Below are 27,646 nucleotides of genomic sequence, written 5' to 3'. Positions count from 1 at the left end.
GAGGAGAAAAATTGGAACAAAAGGTTTTGCAGTTGTCAATGCTGAAAAATTACCCATGCATAAACCTTGTAAATAAAAAGCTATAATATAAATAAATAAATAAAACAGTCACATGGAAAAAAAAATACTTCTAACTGGCTACTATCTTAATGTTCCCACATACCTGTTCAATTCTAGATACTATGCTAGCTAGATAGGCATTGGATGTTATAGAGATTAATAAAGTAATTTTCTTACCTTCATATTTTCTTGCAGGTTTTTCAGACCAACCCAAATTGTGAATAGCCATATCCCCAATACAGTATTCCTCATTCTGTCACTTCATTTATGAAACCTCAAGCACCATTCCATGCTTTTTCTCATATTTTATTTCCTTTTTTTTTGTTACTTAGAGTTCTCTTTTCTCTTTCTTTTTTCAATTTCGCACCACCTGACAATCCCCAAGTCCAGGTGTAAAACCACTCTAAGAATCTGATGACCTGAGCCTTTCTCCAATAAACAGTAATTAGCACATCATTGTAAGTCTAAAACATCTGTGGGAGCTCACATTAAGATCTGAGAGATTCATGTCTTTATTACATAGGCAAAAATCAGTATAAAAAAAGTTATCAGTCAGGAAATATAAGAATAGATTTTAAAAGATAACAATATTATAGATTTAGAACTAGAAGTCACCCGTTTTTTTCTTTTAAAGATTAGGTAACTTGACCTAGGTCTTACAACTAGAGAATAACAAAGTTTGAATCTGAAGACAGATCTTATTTCAAACCTAGTGTACTTTCTATTTTATTATGCTGCATTTGTATTCAAATCATAGTACATATGCATACACAAAAGCCTCCAATATGTTAGGAACTTCTTCAGACAATTAATTTATGGGAACAAGAATCATATAGAATGAAAAGGTGTGGATGCATTACAAACTGCATCAATGTAATTAGTACCATGAGATCATAGGTCCATCAAAATTCATGAAAAAATAGTATTTTCCCCCTGAGATTTGGCAGGATGCAGTTAATAACTAAAGACTACTTGCTAGAAAAGAAGGATGCACTCTAAGAATTTAAGTCTAGAAAAACTCCATATCTACTTAAAGATGTCTACATATATTCCTATTCCCTAGACAAAGGATGATCTCTAGATTTTTTTTCAGACTTACATATTCCTAAAATACTTTGTACTTACATATTTCCCTCAAATGCTTGGCATAAAGGTATTTGTTATGGAGACAGGAAAAGGTGGAGGTGGAGGAGAAGTATTGGAACTAGGTGACCTAGTGCAGTCTCTTTAATTAAAAAAAAAAAAAAAAAAAAAGTGCATTCCAGAGGGGTCTTCTGAAACACTGATCATATGACAAAGAAACCACAATCACCACCCCCCCCAAACATTACTTTCAAACAGTCAGGAGCTTTGTCTGGAGCTCCAGGAGGAGATAGAGAGAGGTAAGGGTGGGGGGAGAGACCAAAAGAGAAAAATCAGCTCTTTCACTACATGTAACAAAATTCTCTTCAACTGGCCTCATATCCTTAAAATGCCAGATTTGCAATTGAAATTTGGCAACCTGTAGAATAACAGTTCTTAAACTTTTTGGTCTTGGGAGCCCTTTACAATTTTAAAAAATTGGAGGACCCCTTTATACTCTTTAAAATGATTGAGGACCCCAAAGAATCTTTGTTTGTGTGATTTATAGCTCTACATATTTACCATATCTAAAAATTAAAACAAAGTTTTACTATATTATTTTAAAATAATAATAATAAATTCATTTTTGTTATACTCTTAAAAATCAAGTACCCCAAAGAGTTTTTGTTTATATGATTTATATCTCTCCGTTACTATATGATTTTAAAATAACAATAATAAATTCATTACATGTTATAAATAACATGATGAAAAAACTTTTCAGAAACAACAATTCAGTGAGTGTGGCATTGTTTTATGTATTTTTGCAAATCTTTTTAATGTCTGGCTTAATGGGTAAAAGATGAATTCTCTACTTTGCTTCCCCAATCAATAAGTTATTTTGAAAATCCAGTCATCAGTTTTCAAATAGACATGTAGAGTTGTCAGCCTAGGTAATTGGAATAAACTTGGGGCAGGCAGTTACTTTATTCTACTGGACAAATAACTTCTCCATGCTAGGAAAATCAATCTCTTTCTCTCTCATTCCCCCTCTCCTCCCCTCCCGTTTCTCTGGGTCTCTGTCTCTCCCTCCCTCCACCCCCCCCCCCCCTTGTCACATCTGAAGGAGTGCAGCTAGGGAGGCAGAGAACATACTGGAGGAATTGTGTATTTTGTCTCGATTCAGACATGGGTAATGTACTCCAACCCCAGCCAGAAAGCTCCAGTTGTCCTCCCTTCGCCAGCCACTGACCTTTCTGTGGCTGCTCTCTCCTGGGGGGCAACAGCCCAGTTCCGCCTCCCCTCGACGGCTGCTCCTTAAGTAGGTCACCTGCCTCCTGCTGGCAGCTGGGGGCCTGGCGTGTCCCGGTGGCAGGTGCACCCCAGGAGGCGGGTGCACTCCAGGCAGCAGCTGCTGCAGCGCAGGAGCATCTGCCCAGCCCGGCGGGGAGCTACTGGAGGGACGTCCGACCTGCCCCTCGCTGTCCCTTGAGGACCAGGAGCGCCTCAGCTCCAGGGTGAGCTGCAAGCAGAAGAGTAGCGCAGCGGAGAGCAGGCACAGGCGGAAGGCACAGCACCTCCACAGCGGTTTCTCCTTGGCCATCCTGCCTAGCCGGGCCGGGCCGGTGCTAATGGAGGGTGCTCAAAGCCCAGAGTGGGGAGGAATGGGGAAGCTCGCCCTCAAGGGACCTCGCGCTGCAGCAGGGATTACCCCCATCTCTGGGCTGCGCGAGCTCGTTCCTTCCCTTCCTGTCTCGTTTTTTTCTCTCCCTTGGCAGGCGAGGCGAGCCCACAGGGCAGGCGGGCAGCAGGCTGGAGCGCCGGGACGGGTGAGGGAGGAAACGAGGGATCTGGAAAAGGAACCCGAGCTTGCTGGCTGCAAAGTTTGGAAACTCCCCTCGGCCGGCACAGGACAAGAGCTCAGACCCGCCTTCCCCCTTTACAGTCAATGGGAGTCTTTGCGTAACTTTATCCGGAGGCCCAGACGGTCAACTAGAAACTTGGGGCCTCTTGGACTGAGGGTGACAGATAGGCGCGAGCGGACGGGCGTTTGGGCTGGGGGGTAAGGTTAGGGCGGGGGAGGGGGTGTGTGTGAAGGTCCAGAGATACAAATCAAGTTAGGATCCTCACTCAGACTAGGAAACAGATGGACCACCTCTGGAACTGCCGGACACTATCTGATTGTTCACTCTCCCAAGGGTCCCCCCACCCCAGTGGTACCTGCCTCACACTAAGATGGCTTAGGGAGAGCAAAGCAGTGCTTTTGTCCTGCTCTAGATCACTCTAGAGATACAGAAACATTTCCACGGACTCAAAAGGCACACTGGTAATTGGATCCTGCAACATAACTGTCTGTATTACTGAGGAAAAGTAAGAATTTAAATAGTTTAGTGGCTAGAGAACCAAATTTAAAGTCAGAAAGATTTGTACTCAAGCCTCACCTTTGACATATATCTTAGCTGTGTAATCTTGGACAAATCATGTAACTCCTTGGTGTCTCCCTCCATTCTCTGAAACTACAAATTACAGAATCAGCTGCCAGTCTACATCCCATAGAGTGGAAAGAACATAGGTTTTGGAACTAGCTGGATTTAATTCTTGCCTTTGGGGCTTATCTACATGTAAATAAAACTTTGGACAAATCACTTTCCCTCCCTGAGACTCAGTTCCCCTCTTTCAAAAAAATGAGAGGTTGTGCCTGTCATCAGGGGGAGGGAGTGGAGGGAGGGGGGGATAATTTGGAAAAATGAATACAAGGGATAATATTATTTTTTAAAATTACTCATGCATATATACTGTGGAAAAAATTCTAAATAAAATTTTAAAAAAAGAAGAAAAAAAAAATACCTAGTTAGAATCAGAGAAAAAAAAAAATGAGAGGTTGGACTCGATGGCCTGAGATCGATTCTGGGCTACACATTTGTGCTCTGGTGCTGTTGGTTTCCTCATCAGGAGTCTGAGACATGGATGAAATCATAGGTCCAGATCCCCTCTAACCATCCTCTCCGGCTTCCCTCCCCCACATCATCCAACTATGAGGAAAGCACAAAATAACAGGCAAACTGCCAGGTTTGCTATTGGGAACAAATTCTGTTTGTCAAGCAGTTTATGCCATAAACTTCAATGAAACTGTTATCTCATCCATGTGAGTCCTCCCTCCAGCAGTGCAGATGGCAACCCAAGAACCTCTTTTCAACTCATGTCATTAAAAATAGCATAAAAACTATCAAACTTATGTTCAGATTTACAATTTCTCTCTCTTAAAAAAAACAACAGTATAGTAGTTATCCTTTCTACACCAAAGCTTTCCCCATAGTGAATTCTGAGGCATCACAGGTTGGCATAAGAAATTAAATGGGAATTGGGGGAGAGAGTTTTACAGAAGCTACAGACAACACCAAACACTAGCAGATGACAGAGGAAAAGTTTAGAAACTCAGAAATGTACAAAATATATATGTGGCATTATAAAATATCAACATATTTTATCTTTTAATGCCATAATAATTCAGACTTTCTCTTGGTATGAAGAGAGGGCCAAAAAATGTTACACAGATTTTTCCAGATTGTTGGGGTGCTGCCCTATTAATCCCCACAACATGAAAGAGATATCCATACTCTCTATATGTATAATAATCAAAATAAGAGGTCCCATCTCTAAACTCTTCCTGAAGCCAATCTGTACTAACTCTTTGTGTTTTGACCATGACTTGGGGGGGGGGGAGAGTCAGGTCAGTGGAAAGCAGTAAGGGCAAGTTAATTTAACTTGATTTAGCAAGTATTTGTTGTGTTCAAGGAACTAACATGAGGAAGTACTAAGGGAAAAAGTAAACCAGTCTCTGCATTCAATGAAATTATTTCTACTGAGAAGTATACAACTAATAAGAAAAGGTAATATATATGTATGCATATGTATGTAGATATATATGTTATATATATAAAATAGAGGGAAAGAGTGCTATAACTGGGCACTCAGGAAAAATCTCATGTAGAAAGTGTCATCTCGTGATTCAGGCCAATTCCAATGGTCTTGTGATGGAGAGAGCCATCTGCACCCAGAAAGAGGATTGCGAGGACTGAATATGGATCACAATATAGTATTTTTACCTTTTTTATTGTTGTTTTGCTTGGTTTTTGCTTATCATTTTTTTCCTTTTTGATCTGATTTTTCTTGTGCAGCATGATAAATGTGGAGATATGTATAGAAGAATTGCACAAATTTAACATATATTGGATTATTGACTGTCCTGGGGAGAGAATGGGAAGAAAGGAAGGAGGAAAAACATCTGGAACACAAGGTTTTGCAAGTGTGAAGACTGAAAACTATTTTTGCATGCATTTTGAACATAAAAAGCTAAAAAAAAAAAAACAGAAAGTGGCACCTCAACCTTGTTTTGAAGTAAGTCAAGGATTCTACCAGGCTGAGATAAAGAAAATATGTTTTAGACTTTAGAGAATGTATACAAAGACAAAGAGGAATAGATGCAAAGTTTCTTATAAAAGACTTTTACTTGTTCTCTATCCCAAACTCCAGAGTGGAGTAGTTTTCTTGTCCCCAAGGCACCTGTTGTTTCTATGTCAGCAGTCACTTTTTTTATTGGGAACAACCAGATCCAGAATAGTATGTTACCTTCTTGTTGTTTCCATTTAGATAGCTCCTTCTTTGAACTTCTCCAGCTCCTCAAGATGCTTATTGTTGTTGCTGTCCAGTTTTTTTTTCAGTCATGATCCTTTATGACCTTACATGGGGTTTTCTTGATAAAGATACTAGAGTAGTTTATCATTTCTTTCTCCAGATCATTTTACAGATAAGGAAACTGAGGCAAATAATTTTACCCAAGGTCACACAGCCAGTAAATGTCTGAGGTCAGATTTGAACACATAAACATGAGTTCCTGACTTCAAACCCAGCAAGCCACATAGTAGATATCCTTAAAAATATTTGTTGATTGAACTATGATGAACATGATTGAAACATGGTGATATGTAATTTATGTTATAAAACCTTAACCAGTCCCTTGCAAGAAAATCCTTTTACACCATCTTTAATTAACTCACCATTCACCACAGAGACTCTTCCTAATCTCATCTGTCCTCAAACTTCCATGGCTACTTCATGGTAATATCTTTATATATACATATACATATATATATATATATATATATATATACACACATATACATATATACATACACATATATATGCACACATACATACATACATACATATACATATATAGAGAGAGAGAGCACCTATTATCTGTCAGCAATTATCCTAGGCATGGAAGAAACCAAGATAAAAATAAAACAAGTTCCTGCCTGTTAGGATCTTCCATTCTACTGAACAAGAAAAAGATATGGACAAAAGGCAAGAAAATACAACATACATAGGAAATAAGAATTTTTTGTGATTATATGATACTCCCTGATCCTCCACTACATACTCATATACCTCCAGAGTCAGACTCTCTATATCTCCAATATTCCTCCACCTAACAGACAGAAACAATTGCAGGGTCATATATTCATGGGCCACAAAGTGGTAGAGAGATAGAAAACTGGTGTTTCTTTTCCTATCAAGGACTTACAGAAGTCCTTGCCTTCTCATTGAAGCATGGCCAGGGAGAGAAAAGGAAATACTGTGGCTGGTTAATACTTTTGTATGCATTCTTAGTTCCAGCTCAGCCACCAAACAAAATATTCCTCTTCTTCACATAGTAAAGGAACTAGAAACAAAGTACCTGCACATGCTCTGAATTTGGAATTAGGACTCTTCTATTATATGTCAATATGTTTTAGCAAAAGCAGGCTCCCATTGCTCAGACATCCTTTACACACATGATCTTATTTGCTTTTTCATAAGTTATGTGAAGTACTATAGATAGTACTTATCCACATTTTACAGATGAGGAAACTGAGGTTCAGAAAAATTAAGTGGCTTGCTAATGGTCACTCATCTAATTAGTATGTAGAAAATATTAGGACTTAAATGCAGGTCTCTCCTTACTTGAAGCACAAAACATTTTTACTATGTTACTATGCAGTCTTAATAGTCATATCAATAAGAGAGCCCAATAAAATGTCTGTGTATGATAGTCTGTGCATGTAATCTTCACTACTGGGAAGAATGAGGCTGTTTGATTGCTTATGCTCTGGAGATCTAAGATGTAGAAAGGCAAAAGCTGATCTGCTATACATACCAAGTCTGGTATTACAAAAGTGAGTCCCTAGGGAAGCAGGGGACCCCCAGGCTATCTATGGAAAGGTTGGAAAAAATAGAGTAGGCTTTTTTTCCTAAGCCAATTAGATCAGCCACAGGTATGTGGTTTAATATTTAACAACTGTTCAAAAAACTATTATATACAATATCTTTTTTAAAATTATTTTAAATTTATGGAATAAAACAAGCATTTCCACAAGTTGTAATTTTTAAAAAGATGATTATGCAGAAACTACAAGTCTATTATGTCCAACTTGCTATTCCTTTTAAATATATAATAAAGTTATAATATTAATTTATTTTTTCTTCACTCAACCCTTCCCCCTCTAAAGGTTCATTTACATCATTAGCATTGTCTCCACCATTTTATTAACTATAGAAGTCAACAAAATAATAAATTAAGCCCTGACTTGCAGTTTGCTGTAAATGCTCACACTGGAAACTTAACTATTTGTTTTCACAAGTAGATTTGAACTGACTCCAGTATACTCCTAAACCCAACTCAGGAGTGACTGCTGCACTTCTAATCTTAAGAAAAAAAGCTAACATGTAAGAGAGAACTTTTAAAAGTCTTCTAGGATACATTATGTGTTTGAAACAATTTTTTTAATCAATGTCATTAGGCATAGAAGGATATCTATGCTCCTAAGTTGTGGAATATTTAAAAATTTAGTCTTTCTATAAAATCATAGTATGATAAAAATCAGATTCATTTATTTTTTTTTTAAATCCCTTAAATACACATCCTTGGAATCCTACAGAGGTACAGAGAAATCTATTTTATTGCTAAATATTTCCAGCTCCCTCTTCTCCATCCTTCTTCAACCACTACTATATCAAACCACAATAAGTATTCCTGGCTAAAAGTTCAGTATTTACTGGGGAGAGGGGGGTATTTTCTTTTTGAAATCCTTAATTTCCCACAGCCTGTTTGTTTATTTTAGGACTTTTGGCTTAATTTTTTTTCTGTCTTTGAGCCTGCTACATACCAAGTTTATTTATAAGAGGCCTTAGCTTGAACTATCATCTTTAATTACTACATAACTTTGCAGTCTGGACAACAAAGAGAGACCAACTATGAACTCCCTCCTAATAATAGTCCTGTGTTTAATATGAGGTATTTTATATAGAGAGCCATCTGTTCTAAAATCTTCATTCCAGCTGACCGGAGAAAACCGGAGTCTATTGGTTGTCAGTAATAGCAACATTAACAATATCATTTTTTATCCAGTGCTATAAATTTTGCAAAGCACTTTATAAAGATTATTTGATTTGATATTTACAACAACCCCGGGGTATAGGTTTTATTATTAGCCCTATTTTTATAGAGGAGGCAGCTAGATGGCACAGTGTAAGGAATGTCAGTCCTGGAGTCGGAAGACTCATCTTCCTGAGTACAAATTTGGCCTTTTGTACATTTACCCACTGTGTGATCTTGAGTCACTCAAACCCTGTTTGCCTCAGTTTCTTCATCTGTAAAATGAGCAAGCAAAGGAAATGGCAAACAGCAAACCGCTCCAGTATCTTTGCCAAGAAAACTCCAAAGTGGGTCATAAAGAATATGATACAATTGAAAATGACTGAATAACAACAATAGACAGGGAAATGAGGCAGAGGTTCACGCAGCTAGTGGTAGGAATTGAACTCAGTTCTTCCCTACTCTAAGTGAAATATTCTGTACACTGTAGCAGCAATATGAGCATACCATGATACTTCTTTTTGCCTTTTTTCTGAGATACTTCCCATTTTAATGTTGCACTTGCAAAAAAAACCCAGTGATAATGGACACATTTTAAAGAATTCAATTCAATTCAGCATTTATTAACTGCTTGCTAAGTAATACAGTGGATAGAAAGCTGGGTCTGGAATCAGGAAGACCTGATACAAATTTGGCTTCAGATATTTTCTAGCTTGTGATCCTTGGCAAGCCCTTTAACCTCTGTTTGCCTCAAATTTCTCAACTATAAAATGAGGATTACAGAACACACACATTCCTTGAAGGGTAGCTGTGAGAATCAAATCAGATAATCTTTGTAAAAGTCCTATCACAGGTGAGCAAATATAATAAGTTTGACAATACTACCTAAACTAATCTATTTATTTAGCACTATACCAATCACACTCCCAAAAAACTATTTTAATGACCTAGAATAAATAACAACAAAGTTCATATGGAAAAACAAAAGGTTGAGAATTTCAAGGGAATTAATGAAAAAAAAATCAAATGAAGGTGGCCTAGCTATATTGGATCTAAAATTATATTATAAGGCAGCAGTTGCTAAAACCATTTGGTATTGGCTAAGAAATAGACTAGTTGATCAGTGGAATAGGTTAGGTTCACAGGACAAAACAGTAAATAACTTTAATAATTTAGTGTTTGACAAACCCAAAGACCCCAGCTTTTAGGATAAGAACTCACTGCTTGACAAAAATTGCTGGAAAAATTGGAAATAGTATGGCAGAAATGAGGCATTGACCCACACTTAACACTGTACATCAAGAAAAGGTCAAATGGGTATATTGGCCTAGGCTAAAGAATGAGATTATAAATAAATTAGAACATAGGATGGTTTACCTCTCAGACCTGTGGAAGAGGAAGGAATTTATGACTAAAGAAGAACTAGAGATCATTATTGATCACAAAATAGAAAATTTTGATTATATCATATTGAAAAGTTTTTGTACAAACAAAATTAATGCAGACAAGATTAGAAGGGAAGCAATAAACTGGGAAAACATTTTCACAGTCAAAAGTTCTGATAAAGACCTCATTTCCAAAATATATAGATCATTGTCTCTAATTTATAAGAAATCAAGCCATTCTCCAATTGACAAATGGTCAAAGGATATGAACAGACAATTCGCAGATGAAGAAATTGAAACTATATCTAGCTATATGAAAAGATGCTCCAAGTCATTATTAATCAGAGAAATGCAAATTAAGACAACTCTGAGATACCACTACACACCCATTAGATTGGCTAGAAAGACAGGGAAAGATAATATGGAATGTTGGAGGGGATGTGGGAAAACTGGGACACTGATAAATTGGTGCAATTGTGAACACATCTAGCCATTCTGGAGAGCAATCTGGAACTATGCTCAAAAAGTTATCAAACTGTGTATACCCTTTGATCCAGCAGTGTTGCTACTGAGCTTATATCCCAAAGAGATTTTAAAGTGAAAGAGATATGTATGTGCAAGAATGTTTGTGGCAGCCTTCATTGTAGTGGCCAGAAACTGGAAACTGAGTGGATGCCCATCAATTGAGAATGGCTGAATAAATTGTGATATATAAATATTATGGAATATTATTGTTCTGTAAGAAATGACCAGCAGGATGATTTCAGAAAGGCCTGGAGTGACTTACATGAACTGATGCTGAGTGAAATGAGCAGGACTAGGATGTCATTATATATTTCAACAACAATACTATATGATGATTAATTCTGATGGACATGGCCCTCTCCAACAATGAGATGAAGCAAATCAGTTCCAATAGAGCAGTAATGAACTGAACCAGCTACACCCAGCAAAAGAACTCTGGGAGATGACTATGAACCACTACATAGAATTCCCAATCCCTCTATTTTTGTCCGCTTACATTTTTTATTTCTTTCACAGGCTAATTATATGCTATTTCAAAGTCCGATTCTTTTTTGTACAGTAATAACTGTATGGACATCTATACATATATTGTATTTGACTTATACTTTAACATATTTAACACATATTGGTCAACCTGCCATGTGGGGGAGGGGTTGGAGGAAAAGGAGGGGGAAAGTTGGAACAAAAGGTTTTGCAATTGTCAATGCTGAAAAATTACCCAAGCATATATCTTATAAATTAAAAGCTATATAATAAAAAAGGGGAAAGCCTATCACAGTGGCACACAGTAGGTTCTATATAAATTTCTTCTCACTCTTCCTACCTCTGCTCTATAGACAAGATATTATACTGTATGCTAGGAAAAATCCAATCAAGAATAAATAAGCAATGAATAGCTAAATGGTACAGTGTATAGAGTGAGTGGCTGGTCTGGAGTTAGTCCTAAGTTCAAATCTTACTTCAGACACTAGGCAAGTCACTTTAAACCTATTTGCCTCAATTTCCTCATCGGTAAAATGAGCTGGAGAAGAAAATGGCAAACCATTCCAGCATCTTTACTGAGAAAACAGCCACTTTTCACAAAAGATCTGACACACAGGGAATAAATGAACAGGCAGTGAGATGATAAAGTATTACACTTGGAGTAAGAGGCTTTGAATTTAAATCCCAGGTCTTCCATTTAATTTCTGTAAGCTACTCTTCTATGACTTCTTCCCTGAGCTACAAAATGAAAGTGTTTAGTCTAGATATTCTCAGATGCCCCTGTCAGCTTTGATGGAAATCTATGATTTCAATATATTTAAATTTAGGAAGATAACTGTAATTTTTTGTTAGTATCAATCTCATTTTTTCTCGTTCCTGCCAACCTTTTTTATGTTATTTCCCAGTAAAGAATGTTCTAGATGGTAGCATGAGGTAATAAAAAAGAAGACTAACCTCAAAAGAATGAGGTAAATTTAAAAAGAGATATAATTTCACAGCTACCTGATCAATGCTAGAGCCTAGAGGGACTTGTAGAGCTCACCAAGATACATCCAGTGCTCTGGAATGGGAAAGGTCCATCAATGTCAAGAAGAACTATGGTAACTCAGGACTGCCATTCAATGGATTAACAGATTTACAGTGTGCAAATGCAGGAAATTATTTAACCTAGGATTTGTTCCACACTGAAGTTATTTATGTGTCAGTCTTTGTAGGTGATAATGTCAGATAGAGAGCATGTCTGCCAAGATTTTATCACAAGGATAATTCAGAAATATTTTGGATGATCTTGGTGATTTCAAGCTTTTTGCTCATCCACTGAGGTGATCTCCAGAGATAATAGTTCGAATTATTAAAATTTGAACATTTAAGATTGCTCTGCATCCTAAGAGGAAATATACAGAAAACAATGTCATTCTTGAAAAGAGTAACTTGATGACCTAATATTTTGTCCAATTCTAAGTGTTGCAATGGATAGAATACGGGGCTTGGAATCAGTCCTCAAATCTGGCCTCCGACATTTACTGTGTGACCTTGGACAAGTCACTTAACCCTGTCTGCCTCAGTTTCCTCATCTATTAAATGAATTTGAGAAGGAATTGGCAAATCACTTCATTATTTTTGTCAAGAATTCTGCAAAGGGGGTCACTGTAAAGAAGAAATAAGGTTAAAAAGCGTCAAACGAATGAACAACAAATAACAATAAATTTCTAGAGTTCTCTGATCAAATATGTCAACCATGAAGAAGGGAACACAAAATGAAATGTGAATATTCTCTTAATATTTCTTCTTTTTATTTGTTGTCCATCTCCTTATCTCACTTATTTTTGCATTGTAGTGAGTATATAGCACCTTTCCTTTAGCCTTAGGGAACATCCCAACTGTAGCCTCCACACAATGTTTCTTTATGTCTGGTATGATAATGAATTTAATATGGGTCAGTTGGAAGGCTAAAGGAAGTAAATCCAACAGATCACTATTGTAGCTGACAAGCAATCATTCATTCTTGACCTTTGCTTTTCTCACAGAATTGAACTTGTCTGAGTAGTTTCTGGATATGTTTCAAAAATGTAGCAAATCATTAACCACTGAGGGCTGGGTTGGGTAATTAAAACTATGGGTCAATGGCCCACAGAGGCAGCTTTCATCAGATCATGAATTACAAACTTCTTTGTTGAGGCTGTATTAGGCTAGTGATGAAATGGAACATTTTTGTTGCTAACCCTCCAAATGCTAAGGATTTCCCATTGCAAGCATACTGGAGACAAATTACTGTGGTCACTGCATCATTATAACCCTCCTGATCCCCAATCCAAACCAATAAGCATTTATTAAGTACCTAATGTGTGCACTATGCTAGGAACTGTGGGACTGAAGAGAAAGATATATCAAAAACATCCTCTACTCTCAAGGAGCTTACATTCTTTTGGGCTTTAGAAGTACACTGATGAATGAAGTGATGTAATCTGAAGACATAAGATGGAAAGAGTAGTTCATGAACAAGTGTCTCAGGAAATGTTTTCTCTTTCTAAGAGAAGAACTTTGGAGGAAGAGGTGAAGAGATGGTGCATTCTGGATGGGAAGGGCATTGGAGATGGAGGGTAGAGCTCTGGAAATAGCAAGTGGTTTAGTTTGACTGATTGTGGCAACTTTGACTCAGAAGCTTTCCAATAGACCAAGTCTCTTTATTTTCATGAAGTAGTATTTTTTCTTTACAACTCTCCAGCATTTAGCCAAAGGAAAGGTGTAGCGAGCTGTCGTCTCCAGAAGCTGCCGGATCACTCTCTGGGAAGAGATCTTCTGTGTCTACTCAAATCTCTCAGACAGATTCTTCTTCCTGTAACGAACCGTTGTCTCCAGGCAGTTGCTGTTAACTCTTGTCCAGAGAAGTGACTTCCCTTCCTGCAGAGAGCCGACTTCCCTTCCTGCAGAGAGCTGCGTCAAGCCAGATGTAGTGCAGTCTTCTCTTCTTCCTGGAGTGGTGTCCTCTTTTATCCTCCCAGAGAATGGGCGTGGGATAATGCAAGGGCTTCTGGGAAGAACCACTTCAACCAATGAGCTTGCTCCTTTCTATCAAGTCAACCTGAGTTCTCACCTAGTAATCCTAACAGAAAGGAAACAAGTCATCCACAGGAACAAAATCAGTGACACCCCATACAAAATCATTATCTTTTCCTCCCAGCATCATTTCTCTTATCTTTTTTTGTGGTAGGTGCTTAATTGGCAGCTAGGTGCCACAGCAGATTGAAACCGGGCTTGGAATCAGGAAGACTCATCTATATGAATTCAAATCCAGCTTCAGACATTTAGTAGCTGTGAGACCCTGGTCAAGTAGATTAACTTCTTTGACTCAGTTTCCTTATCTGTAAAATGGGTTTGAAGAAGGAATTGGCAAACCACTCTAGTATCTTTGCAAAAAAAAAATAAATAAATAAATAAGGTCATGAAGCATTAGATCCAATTGAAATAACAACAACAATAAATTATTATTCTTATTGAAAGAGTAATCACTACCTATATTTCCTGGCAGACATGATGTCAAGTCTAGTATCTTTTTTTTTTTCTTTTTTTTTTTTTTTTTTTAGCACATGGAAATTGTGGCGAATTGACAAAGGGAAAAGAAATACCAAAGATTCAAGTATTTTGAAGAGGAGAGGAGAAAAGAAGGCATCTTGGAGGAAAGGATGGTGAAGATTCTAAAGTTCACAAAATTTCTGTGGGTGTTCTACAAAGCTCTCCCTTGGAGAGAGTGGCTTGAATACAAAACTTTCTGAAGCCAGGAAATCTAATGAAATCAAAGGACCTGGCAAAAAAAAAAAAAAAAAAAAAAAAAAAAAAAAAAAAAAAAAAGGTTTACAGCTCTTTTGCCTAGATTTAATGAAAACCAAGGGTCACAAAATCAAATAGTTAAAACAGGTCACCTCACAGAACTTGCTGCCCCCCACTCTCAAATCTCCTATCAACATGACATGTTCCAGAAGAAATTTGCCTGCTGCTACTGATAACTCTGAAGTAAGTTACTTTCCTAGCTGAACATTTCCCAAAGTCCATTGCCTACAAATCCACTTAACGGCAGAAAATACCATTGTCATAAATGTGATAATTGTTAAATTCAATCTGTCTAAAGCAGAATTTTTTTTTAATTTAGATTGAAAAGAATGATATACACAATGACTACAACAATGTGAATGGAAAATAGCATTAGTAACTAATAGTTACATAGTGTTTTAAAGTTTGCAAAGGACTTTGCAAATATTGTCTCATTTTATCCTCACAATAACCCGAAGTTTTTGGTGCTATTTTTAGCTCCTTTTACAGATGAGGAAACTGGCTAAGGAATGTTAAGTAACTTATCAAGGATCACTAAGGGAAGTAAAATTCTGATAATTGAAAAGGTAATAATGATAAGATTCTTTGGTCGTGATAAAGAGTAAAATAAGCAGATCCAAGACAGTAATATTCACAGCAACAGTAACAACAATAATGAAAAGATCATTAAAGAAATGTTGAAGTCTGAGTAATACAATTAACCAACCTATCAATCAACAAACTTTTATTGAGTGACTGCTACATGGCAAGTGCTTGCTAGACACTGAGGCTACAAATTCTAGGAATGAAGTTATTCGAACTTACAAAGCAATGATCTAGAAAAGAAAAAAATGAAATTTACCTCTTTCCTTATGGAAGAAAAATGAAATCAACTACTACTAGGACAGAATAATGTTATTTATTATCAGACAAGGTTTTTGTTTCCAAAGTCCTTTCTTAATGGTTTTGTTTTGTTGTGGGATTGTGGGGTTTTTTTGTAACAAGGTGGGGGGAGGGCTCACTGGAAGAGATTTAGGGTGGAGAATGACTGACATATGTAGAAAAAAGACATCAACAAAACAGGTTTTTCCCCCCCAAAATAAAAAAGATCAATAATAATGCTGGAGAAAACATGATAAAATATACTTCCCTCCTCTTGCCTGAGTGGCAGGGGACTATGAGAACATATATAGTCTCTATATTGTCTAACGGTCAATTTATCATCTTTTGCAAAAATTTTTCATTAAAATTTATTTTCAGAATTAGGGTATATAGCATTTCAAATGCATTTGTAAAAATATTAAAACTTCTAGAGTTAAATGCCATTTTTTATTATTTTATTACTACTCTAGTTCTTGAGATGAATACTTTGGGGCTAGACAAAGACGTTAGCAATCTGCCTGATCACTATCCCATTTCCCCAGATTCCCAGAGGAATTTACACACTCTGGCTCATTGTTCTTTATCAATCAGATGTGTTAAATAAAGTTCTTTGACCTATTCTGTGAATGTCTAAGCACTTCCTTTATCTCTCTTCCTTGCCACTCACTGCTTCTTTCTTTATTCACCCTGAAAACCTCCCAGCAAAAACAGAATAAGAGAAGATCAAATGGCTGATCCAGGCAGAACATATCAATAACTAAAGCCAGAACCAAGACTGAGAAAGAGAAAAATGAAAAATGGCAACGGGGAAAGCTACAGACTTTTCATTAATATTTCCAAAAGTAAAGCCAATACCGATATTTCAATTCAGTTACTCAATCTATAAAACAGGGGATTGCTTCAATTCAACAAGCTTTTATCAAGCATCTTATTTTGAGTCAGGCAGTGTTAGGCACTGGAGATACAAAGATAAAAAGGGAAAGTCCTTGCTCTTAAAGAACTTACATTTACTACAGAGGAAGAGAAAAACAACATATATACATACATATGTACATAGATATACAGATATACATATGTATAAGTGTTTATGGATGTATGTATATCTGTGTATGGATGGATATAGTCACCAAAGGCAGCTAGGTAGCACAATGGATAGAGCCCTGGGTTCCAAATCAGGAAGACTTATCTTCTTGATTTTAAATCAGACGGTTACTAGTTATGTAATCCTGGGCAAGTCACCTGACCCTTTTTGCCTCAGTTTCCTCATCTATAAAATGAGTTAGAGAAGGAAATGGTGAATCTCTCCAGCATCTTTGCCAAGAAAATCCCAAACAGGGTCATGACTGAATAACAACATTGATTTAACTTTTTTAAAGGAACATTTACTAACGTGATATTACAAAAATGGAAATACAAATATAACTCTCCTGCTACCCTTATGGAGAGAATGAGCTCAAATTTAAAGTAGCTGCTACAAGCATACCTTCACTCCAAGTTTATTTTGGCTGTGGCATAGCTGATAAACTATCAGCTCCTTTGTTTGTAGGATGCCGTCTCTTTTCAGCTCTTAGATTCTATGATTTTGTGATTGTTCACAGGTCAAATCATTTTCCAATAAATATATGTAATCATATTGAAGTGTAAACCCACAAATTTACACAAAACCTACACTATTTTCTCTTTTGCCTCATAAATTTCTTAGTACTAATAGTTCCAGTCAAATTTCAGGTTGGAGTAGATTCTTCTTAGTTAGTATGCTTCAAGTCAGTTAATAATTTGGATAATCTAGTCTGATGTGCCTTGGTTGCATGAGATTGTGCCACTCTAAATCATTCCAGATGACCCCACTTCCACCCTGAACGCCAGCCCATCCCACCCCCAAATGACTAAGACTACTGCTTTAGGGAGTGAGACAAATACTTCTTGAAAGAGAATTGCTGTTGCTATGGAGAAAGGAGGAGAAATAATTCCTGCCCACAAAAGGAGGCCAGGACTAAAGGCTATAGTTCAGGATAGTTAGCTGAGAATAGCAGGAGGTGGTTTGGCACATGGTGAGTAATTAATAAATGCTTTTGATTGATTAATTGATTGATTAAATCTTCCTAGGAATAGTGTCTATAGAAACTCATTCCAGTTATTTATTATTATTGTGATATTATCTTTCAGTACTTTTAATTTTGTTTTCCAAGTAGAGGAAAAAATTGATGATTTTCCAAGAAGATTTCCATTCTTATCATTGTTTTGTTCTTACCAGACATTAGGATTATTGATATTTTGAATGAGGCAAAGTACTTGACATTAAGGCAACCGCATTTATGTTACTCTAAATCACAGAAGACTGAGATTTATGCCTTTTTTTTTTCAGAACCAGGGTACCCAAACATTCTTGTAATCACAGAGCACTCTCCTCACAACAATACTGTGACCCAAGTAACACATGTATTAATATTCCTGTTTTACAGATTAAAAAATTATATATCAGAAAAATGGAATGACTTCTCCAGTGTCACACAGTCATTGTGTGATAATGTGAACCCAGATTTTTCTTCACTCCAAATCCAGAATTCTTTCCAGTTTTCCTTTTTCTGTAATCAGTTTCCTCATATTTCCAGAAGATTAGACTACATATAATCTCCACTGTTCCTTCTGTATATAAGTTGTCAATCATAGCTACAGAAGACTGATAATGAAACATGCTTTCTGCGTCTTAGCAAAAACATGATGAACAAGATGTGCATTTATAGATGACCACTGTGTTGTTGTTGTGGGTGTCTTTGTGTATATATTCTTAAAAAAAAAAAAGAGCATTTCTATTGAGGAAGAAGGAAGAAGAATGAGAGTAGTTATGAGAAAGAAAAGAAAAAGGAGGAGGGGTAAGGAAGAAAAGGATTAGAAGATATTTAATAGAATATAAAACACACAGAAAAAACAGAAAGAAGTACAAATGGGAATATTAAAAAGTAGGATGGCTTTGTCAGTATCATGTTAAATTTAATTTACACTTAAAATGGTAGGCAATAGAAGTTCACAATTCTTTTTTGTTGTTGTTGTTCTTTGTTAATATATTCATATCTGTTGTTATTTCTTAGGTTCTTAAAATATTCTTTAAAAAGAACAATTATAAAGATTTAATCTCTTTCTTGGATTAACATGCTTGTCATTTTAAATTTTTTATAAAAAGTGGCATCCCTATGGTCAAGGGGATTCTGCCTTTCTATTACAAATATTGCAATCTTTTTAAAAACATGAAGCACTTTAAAAAAAAATCAACTAGTTACACATTTTAAAAACAGGAATTTCTCTACATCTTTCTGGGACCTCACTTCCCTATCCCAACACAAGTCTAGAGGTAATATCTATTTAATTAAGGTATTTATTAAATGCATGGAGTTTTACATTTTTCCTTTCTGAGGGAAGATATTTTCTAGGTCCTTTTTCCCCAATCAGGAGTGATCATTTGAAAGTTCTTAAGTTTCTAGGATCATCTCAAATTCCCTGCTGGCATTCTGGGCTTTCAGATCAGTATTTAGGACCCCTGGAAGGGACTCTGGATATGATATGTCCAAGCCCTTAATTTTATAGATGATAAACATTTTCTGGAAAGGCATACATTAATGAGTAGCAGGCACTAAGAGGCAGAGAGCCAGGATCCCAACCTGACTCCAAATGCTTGCCCAGTTTTACAAGATAAAATCCAAGCTAAAAATGTATGACCTGCAATTATCCAAAACACAAATAAATGCTATTCCTTCTTGAGAGAAGACAAATTGCTCTCCCTTGGCAAGAGTTTTCTTCTGAGATATGTTACAAGATTTATAAAAATGAGAAGGTTAGAATAGATGAACTCTAAAGTCTCTTGTAGCTCTACGCCAACCTTTTTGAGTTGCGGTTTCATGTTCTTCTAACAAAATCAGTATCTATTGCATAAGATATCACTCTGAAAATATTTGCTAAGCCTGGAGCCCTCCAGACTGGTAACTAAATCAGAATCTATTCAATTTTTGGAGATCTTCTGATAGGTTATGGTTTAAACTGCTCTGTAAGATAGATATGATGGGAATAGAAATGATTTTGAAGTCAGAAAACTCAGATTCAGATCAACTACTTTCTAGCTATAGAATATTTAAGTCAAATGGACATTTATGAATCTCAGTTTCATCTTCTGTACAATGGGTTGATGATACATACTTGCACTATCTAACTAACACTGATGTTGGAAAGATCAAAAAAGGTAATATAAATTACTTTGTAACTGTAAAATCTTTATTTTTACAAAACCTGCACCTTTTTCCACACAAGTAAAAGCTATTATTTATTGGCGTTATTATAACTCTACTATCTTGCCAGTGGCTTTCTCCAAATTGCACATCAAATCTTTCTTAAAGCTTCTCCTGACTAGTGGTTTTCAATATTTTCCAAGTCACAGCAATTTTCTAAGATATATTTTGTCTTTTTCCTCTTCAATTAATCAAGCCTTTATTGAGCACTTTTTATGTTGCAGATTTGGTAGGTACATCAGGGATACAAATTTAAAAAAAATAAATAAAATAATCTTAATTCTCAAAGAAAATAATGTATTCTAGATAAACTTATATTTACATATCTCTATCAAGGATGGGAAGGGAGAGGGAAAGAGGTTAAGGGAAAGAGAAGAAGAAGAAGAAGAAGAAGAAGAAGAAGAAGAAGAAGAAGAAGAAGAAGAAGAAGAAGAAGAAGAAGAAGAAGAAGAAGAAGAAGAAGAAGAAGAAGAAGAAGAAGAAGAAGAAGAAGAAGAAGAAGAAGAAGAAGAAGAAGAAGAAGAAGAAGAAGAAGAAGAAGAAGAAGAAGAAGAAGAAGAAGAAGAAGAAGAAGAAGAAGAAGAAGAAGAAGAAGAAGAAGAAGAAGAAGAAGAAGAAGAAGAAGAAGAAGAAGAAGAAGAAGAAGAAGAAGAAGAAGAAGAAGAAGGAAGAGGAGGAGGAGGAGGAGGAGGAGGAGGAGGAAGAAAGAAGAAAAGAAGGAAGAGGAGGAGGAGGAAGGAAAGAGAGAGAGAAAGAGAGAGGGAGAGAGAGAGTACATGCACAATATTTGCAATCATAGAATCTCAGAAAATAATAATAATGAGTATACATACAAACAAACACAAAGTAGTTCAATACAAAATAATTAAGGAAGAAGTATGCTAGCTTTGGGGAAATCAGGAAAGGCTTTGGGTAGAATGTGGAATCTGAGCTATGACCTAAAGGAAGAAAGAGATTTTATGAAGTAAAAGTAAAGATGGAAAGCATTCTGGACATGAGTAACAGTGCAAAGTCATGGAGATGGGAGGTAAAGGATCATGTGTGAGGAACAGAAACAGGTTGATTTGTCTAGATCACAGAAGATAATATGCAAATGTTGTTCAAAAGATAGTTTCAGAACAGTTTATGAAGAACTCTAAAAATTTAACAGGGGGTTTCTATTTAATCCTAGAGGCAATAGGGAACCAAAAAAGCTTATTGAGTAAGGAAATGATAATAAAATCTTTACTTAGGGAAAATCACTTTGACAGCTGGATGGAGAATGGACTCAAAAGAACTGAGACTAATAGACCAATTAGGAGACTATTACAATAATTTAGGTAAATAATAATGAGGACCCAAACTAAAGTGATGACTTTGTAAGTAGAAATAAGGGGTCAGGTATGAAACATGTTATGGAGGTAAAAATGGCAAAAAATTGACAATGGATGAACTTGTGGGGTGAGGGAGAATGAGGATAACCAAACTTTGTAAAAACAGGAAAATTGATGGTACTTTTAACACAAATAAGAAAGTTTGAAAAGGGGGAGGGCTTAAGTAGAGAGGGGGAAAGAATGGATTTGGTTTAAGATGTGTTAAATTTTTTTATCCAATTTGAAGACGGCATGAAAAACTGAAGCTCAAGGAAGAGAGAATGGGATAGATATAGAGATCCATAAGGTATTTGCATGGAGATAATAAACTTCATGCAAGATGATAAGGCCACCAAGAGAGAATGTAATAAGAAAAGACATAAGACAGAGCAGATGAGAATGCCCACAGTTATAGGACATGAAATAGATGATGAGATAGCAAAAGACACTGAGAAGGCAAGGTCAGGCAGATGGAAGGAGAACCAGGGAGAGAAGCATCAAAAGAACCTAGAAAAGATAGAATTTCCAGGAGGAGAGTATAGTCAACAGTGTCAAATTTTAAATAGGGTATATTTATTATATTCTCAATGTGTGGCAGTCATTTAACTTCTCAATTCAATTTAATTCAATAAATATTTATTAAGCATCCACTATGTATCTGTCATTGTGCTAAATGTAAGGGATATAAAAGCAAATATAAAATTGTCTCTCCTCTAAAGGAGTTTACATTCTATGGGGGAGGTAAAATACAAATAACTAAAGAGATCATCAATTTGGGTGTTTCCTCCACTATCCCAGATGATCTGACCTGCCCATCTTGTGCAACTCTTTACCTGGTACCTTCACAAGTACATCTAATGGGGGAGAGGGGAAGGAAGAAGGAGAGTAGGAAAAGGGAGGAAGAGAGGGGGGAGATGGGAAGGAAAAGAGAAAAGAAGAAAGAGGGAGGGGGAAGAGAAAAGGAAGGGAGAAGATGGAAAAGAGAAAGAGGGAGAAGAGGGAAAAGGAGGGAAGAAGATTGGGAGGGAAAGGGGGAAAAAAGGGGAGGCAGAGGAGGTGGGGGAAAGGAGGAGAGAAGAATATAACCTGCAATCTAGTAGAGAAATCCTCCAAAAGATAATTTCTGTTTTCACTCAGTGTCCACTGCACTTTAATTAAGTCCAACTATTCTTGTTAAAGTATTGCAAACCTCATTTTAAGCACAAAGAGATAATAGTTTCAATTATCTTTCAGACTTTAACCACATAAGATTAATTGCCTGCATCACTATTATTCATACACCACTGTGAGAAATTAAGTCTTTGTTACTGATTGTGGTAAAACTTTGCTATGTAGATCATTAGACCTGCTGCTCAGCTCAGATAATAGAAAGTATAAAGTTAATAATGAGCTATAGCTTTTATTTTCTACGTTATATTAATACAGCTTTCTACAGAATAAGCTTTCAATAGCTGAACAAAAAAACAGACCCTGAAGTTTAAGAGCTTCAGGTATAAGAAATACATAGCAGCTCTCCAATATCTCTAAATATATAACTTAGAAAGTAAGAAAGGCAATGACTGTTTCTGGAAGGCAGGTAAGATAAAGATTACTTGTTCATCCCTTTTAGTGATGTCCCCAGAGAATGCTTTGCATGGACCACAGTGGACATGATGGAGTAGATAAAAGTTAAAATGGAGTATATGTCACCTAAGTCAAAGACCACAAAATGGCAGCTCAGGAAACATAAAGACTAATGTCTACAGACTTCTCTGACTAAGACTGAAAGATCAAAGAGTTGGGATATACTCTGAATTGTGAACAGAAAGAGCTAATAGACCCCCTTATCCTGGGGGGCTGTAAACATTAGAAACTGAAGAGTGCCAGGAAGCAGCAGAAGGCCATGGAAAACAGATGGTAGCTCAGGAACGCAGCACAGCAGCCCACAGCAGGTGATTTCAGTTGATCTGGAGACATAGAGGAACATCTAAACAGAAGGAGAAAGAGGTCCCAGCTGCAACACAACCCCAGGACTATAAGTTGTTCAGGCTGTTGGGAATTCTCTGTGGGAATTTGTGAGTGTACCCTTATGTGAATGAAAGGAACTCCCTTTGTCAGTTATTTTATGTCAGTATATTATGTAGTTAATTAAATGTCTCTTACTTTGCATTGGGCTTCTTGATTGATTTAATAAAAGAAATGCCATTGGGAGTTTATGAGTTACAGACTTGAAAAAGAGCTGACCTAAAATGGATTTTATACATGGAGCAGCTTTTTAGGGGAATCTATATAGGAAGGGACTCTGGTGCTAAAAATGCATAATCAAATTATATTTGGTGAACTCAAGAATAGGGACACTAGGTGGCACAGTGGATAGGGTACCAGGCCTGGAGTCAGGAAAACCTGAGTTCAAATCTGACCCCAGACACTAACTAGCTATGTGACCCTGGGCAAGTCATTTAATCCTGTTTACCTGAATTATAAATGAGTTGGAGAAGGAAATGACAAACTACTACAATATCTTTCTCTGAAAAACCTCAAATGAAGTCACAAGGAGTCAGACATGATTGAAAAGACTGAACAACTATAATAAAAAGAATTTATGTCAATAAATGATCTTAATCAATGCTGTTAATTCTTGCTCTTAAAGGTCAGTGAATACTAAACCCTGAGTTAACCATAGGAAAACTTAATTGCTTTAAGATTAGTAAAAGAAAGGTTTGGTTTTTTTTTTTTTTTTTTAAGTAAACTTCTTTAATCATTGGAATGGCCTGTGATTACTAAATATCTTTACAATTTTGTCATGTTTGTCCTATCTGGTCATGGGTAGATTATATGAAAGTTCTCTAGTCTATAAAGGAATATAGTTCTATCACTTCTAGCCACTGTATTGAAAGCATTGAAATAAGATATATTTTATAAAAACAAAAAAAAATCTTTCAACTTTTCTTAGTGTGAATGGTTCTACAGAAATGTTTCTCAAATTTGTTCATTGCTTTTCTCATGAAGTAATGACCATTTCAGTTCTGAATTTCCTCAATGGATCTATCAATCAATAAGCATTTGTTAAGCAACTATTAATTCTTTTTTAAAATTAATTTTATAATTATACATTTTTGACAGTATATATGCATGAGTAATTTTTTTATAACATTATGCCTTGTATTCATTTTTCCAAATTTTCCCCTCCCTCCCTCTACTCCCTCCCCTAGATGACAGGCAATCCCATACATTTTACATGTGTTACAGTATAACCTAGATACAATACATGTGTGTAAATACCATTTTCTTGTTGCACGTTAAGTATTAGATTCCAAAGGTATATATAAGTAACCTGGGCAGACAGATATTAGTGCTAACAATTTACATTCACTTCCCAGTGTTACTTCTCTGGGTGTAGTTGTTTCTGTCCATCATTGATCAACTGGAAGTGAGTTGGATCTTCTTTATGTTGAAGATATCCACTTCCATCAGAATATATCTTCATACAGTATTGTTGAAGCAACTCTTAATTCAAGACAATACATTAAGTGCTGGAAATAGGGGGAAAGGGAAGAAGGAAAGAGAAAGGGAAAAGAGAGAAGGGGAAAGGGAGAGGGAGGAAGGGAGAAAGATAAAGATAGAGATTTTATTTTCAAGAAGTTTATCTTCTTGGGGGTAGGGGGAGAAGGGAAGAAGATGTATTAGACAGGATATGGAAGGTGGCACATGGAATCAAGAAAACCAGAATTCACATTCTACAAATCACTTAACATCTCTGATTTCAGCCTCCTCATCTATAAAAAAAGGGACAATAACAATACTATGTCATAGTGTTATTGTAAGGACCAAAGTAAGATGAAATAATAAAATATTTTGCAAACCTTAAAGCAAAATCTAAATGCTAGCTAATTACATAACTAAATATAGAAAATATGTTTGTTTAAAAACAACTGGGGGAGAGAGTGCAGTGGCAATTTTCAGTATGCACTCAAAGTTTGGTAGATTCCCTATGTAATCTTTTTTTTTAATCATCTGAATAAACACTTTAAAATCTTACTTCCCCAAAAATCCTTCTGAGCTGTTGAGAGGAAAGAGACAAATTTCACTAAAAGCCACTGGATTTCAAAAGAAACAAATTTCTGATCTATTGTTTAGTATTTATATAGCATTTTCTTATTTGTCCAGGTCAATATTTCTTAGTTTTAGACTGTGATTTTTCAGTAGATAATAGTAAGTCTGACTTTTAGAAAAATTAGGTATTTGGCAAAGTTTCCTCTTTACTATTCCTGGGTTCTGTACCCTTTTTACTGCTCAATGACACTTCCTTCCTATTCTCCCTTTCAACTCTAAATTGTAATTTCTTGCCCATAAACAATCTAATTTCATCCTCTTTCCCTCATAAAAACTGGTTTTTTAAAGAAAAGGATTCACGGGGCCGCTAAGTGGAATAGTGAATAGAGCACCAGCGCTGAAGTCAGGAGAACCTGCATTCAAATCTGGTCTTAGACACTTAATACTTCCTAGCTGTGTGACCCTGAGCAAGTCACTTAACCCCAGCCTCAGGAAAAAAAAAAAAAAAAAAAAAAGGATTCATTCTGTTTACCTTTCTCCAAAGGCTCTTTAGTTTTTCAGTTATTCTACTAACACTTGGTATTTAAAATAGAACACAATAATCAGCTATGGCACTAGTACACTTTCACATTCTGGACATTATAGTCTCCCTCTTTAATCTTAATACCCACACATTCAATCATTTGCTGAATATTTCAACCTGGATGCTACAGCACCTCAAACAACACATCCTGACTAAACTCATCAAAGAATACAAAGAAATCTGGACAGTACTTTATGGATTGATCAATCAATAAGGATTTATTAAGCACTGATTATATACCTAGTACTGTTTGAGGCACTGGAAATATTTGCATGAAATATATAAAGAGAGAAGAAATGTCGAAGAGTATTACTGAGAATAGTTAGGATTCTTTATGGTATAAATGAACTGATTTAGATATAAAAAATCACTAAATAAGTTTAGTTGGTTATATAATTTGATGTTAAATTATATAATTTAAATACAGACATTTAATTTTTTAATTGAAGTCATATTCTTTCCTGCAAAATGTGTTTGTCTTTTTTACTCTTCTATTGCTGTTGATGGAATAGGAATCAACCTAGTCACCCAAGCTCAAATCCTCAATCATTTTATATCTTCCCTTTCTCTACCTAGCTGTCCTGCTCTCATAACTAGATTCCAGGTCTTTTCGATTCTGCTTCCCAAAATACTTCAAACATGCCCTCCATTCTTCAATCCTGCTCTTAACCACTCTAAATCAGGTCCATATTATCTGCCACTTTACTATTATAGTAACTTCTTAATTAGTCTAATATGCTATATGTCTTTGTTCTCAAATCTACACCATATTCTAATGTAAATTTGTCTTTCTAACCCAGAAATATTATTTTAGTACTCTATTGCTTAAAAAGTTGTCGATGGCTCTCTGTAGCCTACAAGTTAGATGCTAATTTCTCAGCCAAATAGACAAACCTAAACACAAATTGGTTCAAACCAACCTCTAATCAAGTTTACTTCATATTACTACAAAGTTCAAATAATTTGGTTGCAAGAACCCTTTACATTCTTAAAAATTATTGAGGACTGCATAGAGTTTTTAAGTTGTGTGTTATAACCATCAATATTTTCAACTAATTAAGTTTTAAAATATTTATTCACTTAAAATAATAAACTTATTATATGTTAATATAAAAACATATTTTATGAAAAATAACTGTTTTTCAAACCAAAAGAATTTACTGAGTGGCATTGTTTTACATATTTTTGCAGATTTCTTTAATGTTTGACTTAATAGAAGACAGATGGATTCTCATATCTGATAATGTATTCAATCTGTTATAATGTTATTTTGATTGAAACATATGAAGAAAATCTGGTTTCACACAGATATGTAGTTAAAAAAGGATCATCTTAGTATTTTTATGAAAATAGTTTTGACCACACAAGAGCCCCCAGACATCCTCAGACCACACCTTGAGAACCACTGCTCTACTCCATGTCTAATTACTCCATATTCTAATCAAATTGGGCCATACCCCCAACACTTTTCCTCACTTAACCATCTTTATGCTTTTGTCTATGCCAACATCTATTTTTGGCTAAAATTGGTGCAAAAGTATTATTCACATAACAAAATCATATATTTAAAACTAAGCCCATGTGGAAAAAGCTAACTGTCATAACATCACAGGATTTCAGAATGGAAAAGAACCTTAGGAGATGATCTAGCCCAGCTCTTCTAGATTCATAAATAAGCAAAGTGAGGCTTGGGGAGGTAACATAACTAGGTCAAACAACTAGTAATTATTAGAGATAAGATTTGAACCCAGATTTTCTGACTCCAATGTACTTTCTATTCT

The 27,646-nt window shown here is 35.9% G+C and overlaps 1 protein-coding gene across 3 annotated transcripts in view; it reads right to left on the bottom strand.

Moving 5' to 3' along the window:
• The window catches only part of METTL24 (methyltransferase like 24), a 204,697-nt gene that overhangs the window by 176,414 nt on the left and 637 nt on the right, over positions 1–27,646 (bottom strand). The window contains exon 1 of one of the 3 annotated variants that reach the window (XM_074310117.1): positions 2,375–3,143. The exons of 1 other annotated variant lie outside the window; for it this stretch is intronic. In XM_074310117.1, the coding sequence (XP_074166218.1) occupies positions 2,375–2,725 (351 nt within the window). In that variant the 5' untranslated portion in view covers positions 2,726–3,143. Of the gene's footprint in view, positions 1–1,185; positions 1,264–2,374; positions 3,144–27,646 lie in introns of those variants that run through there. One more of the 3 variants, XM_074310120.1, reaches the window with a different exon arrangement.

Source organism: Sminthopsis crassicaudata, chromosome 4 (genome assembly GCF_048593235.1).
Source record: "Sminthopsis crassicaudata isolate SCR6 chromosome 4, ASM4859323v1, whole genome shotgun sequence".
Lineage (NCBI taxonomy): Eukaryota > Metazoa > Chordata > Mammalia > Dasyuromorphia > Dasyuridae > Sminthopsis > Sminthopsis crassicaudata.
This window is presented reverse-complemented; position numbering and strand designations above follow the sequence as displayed.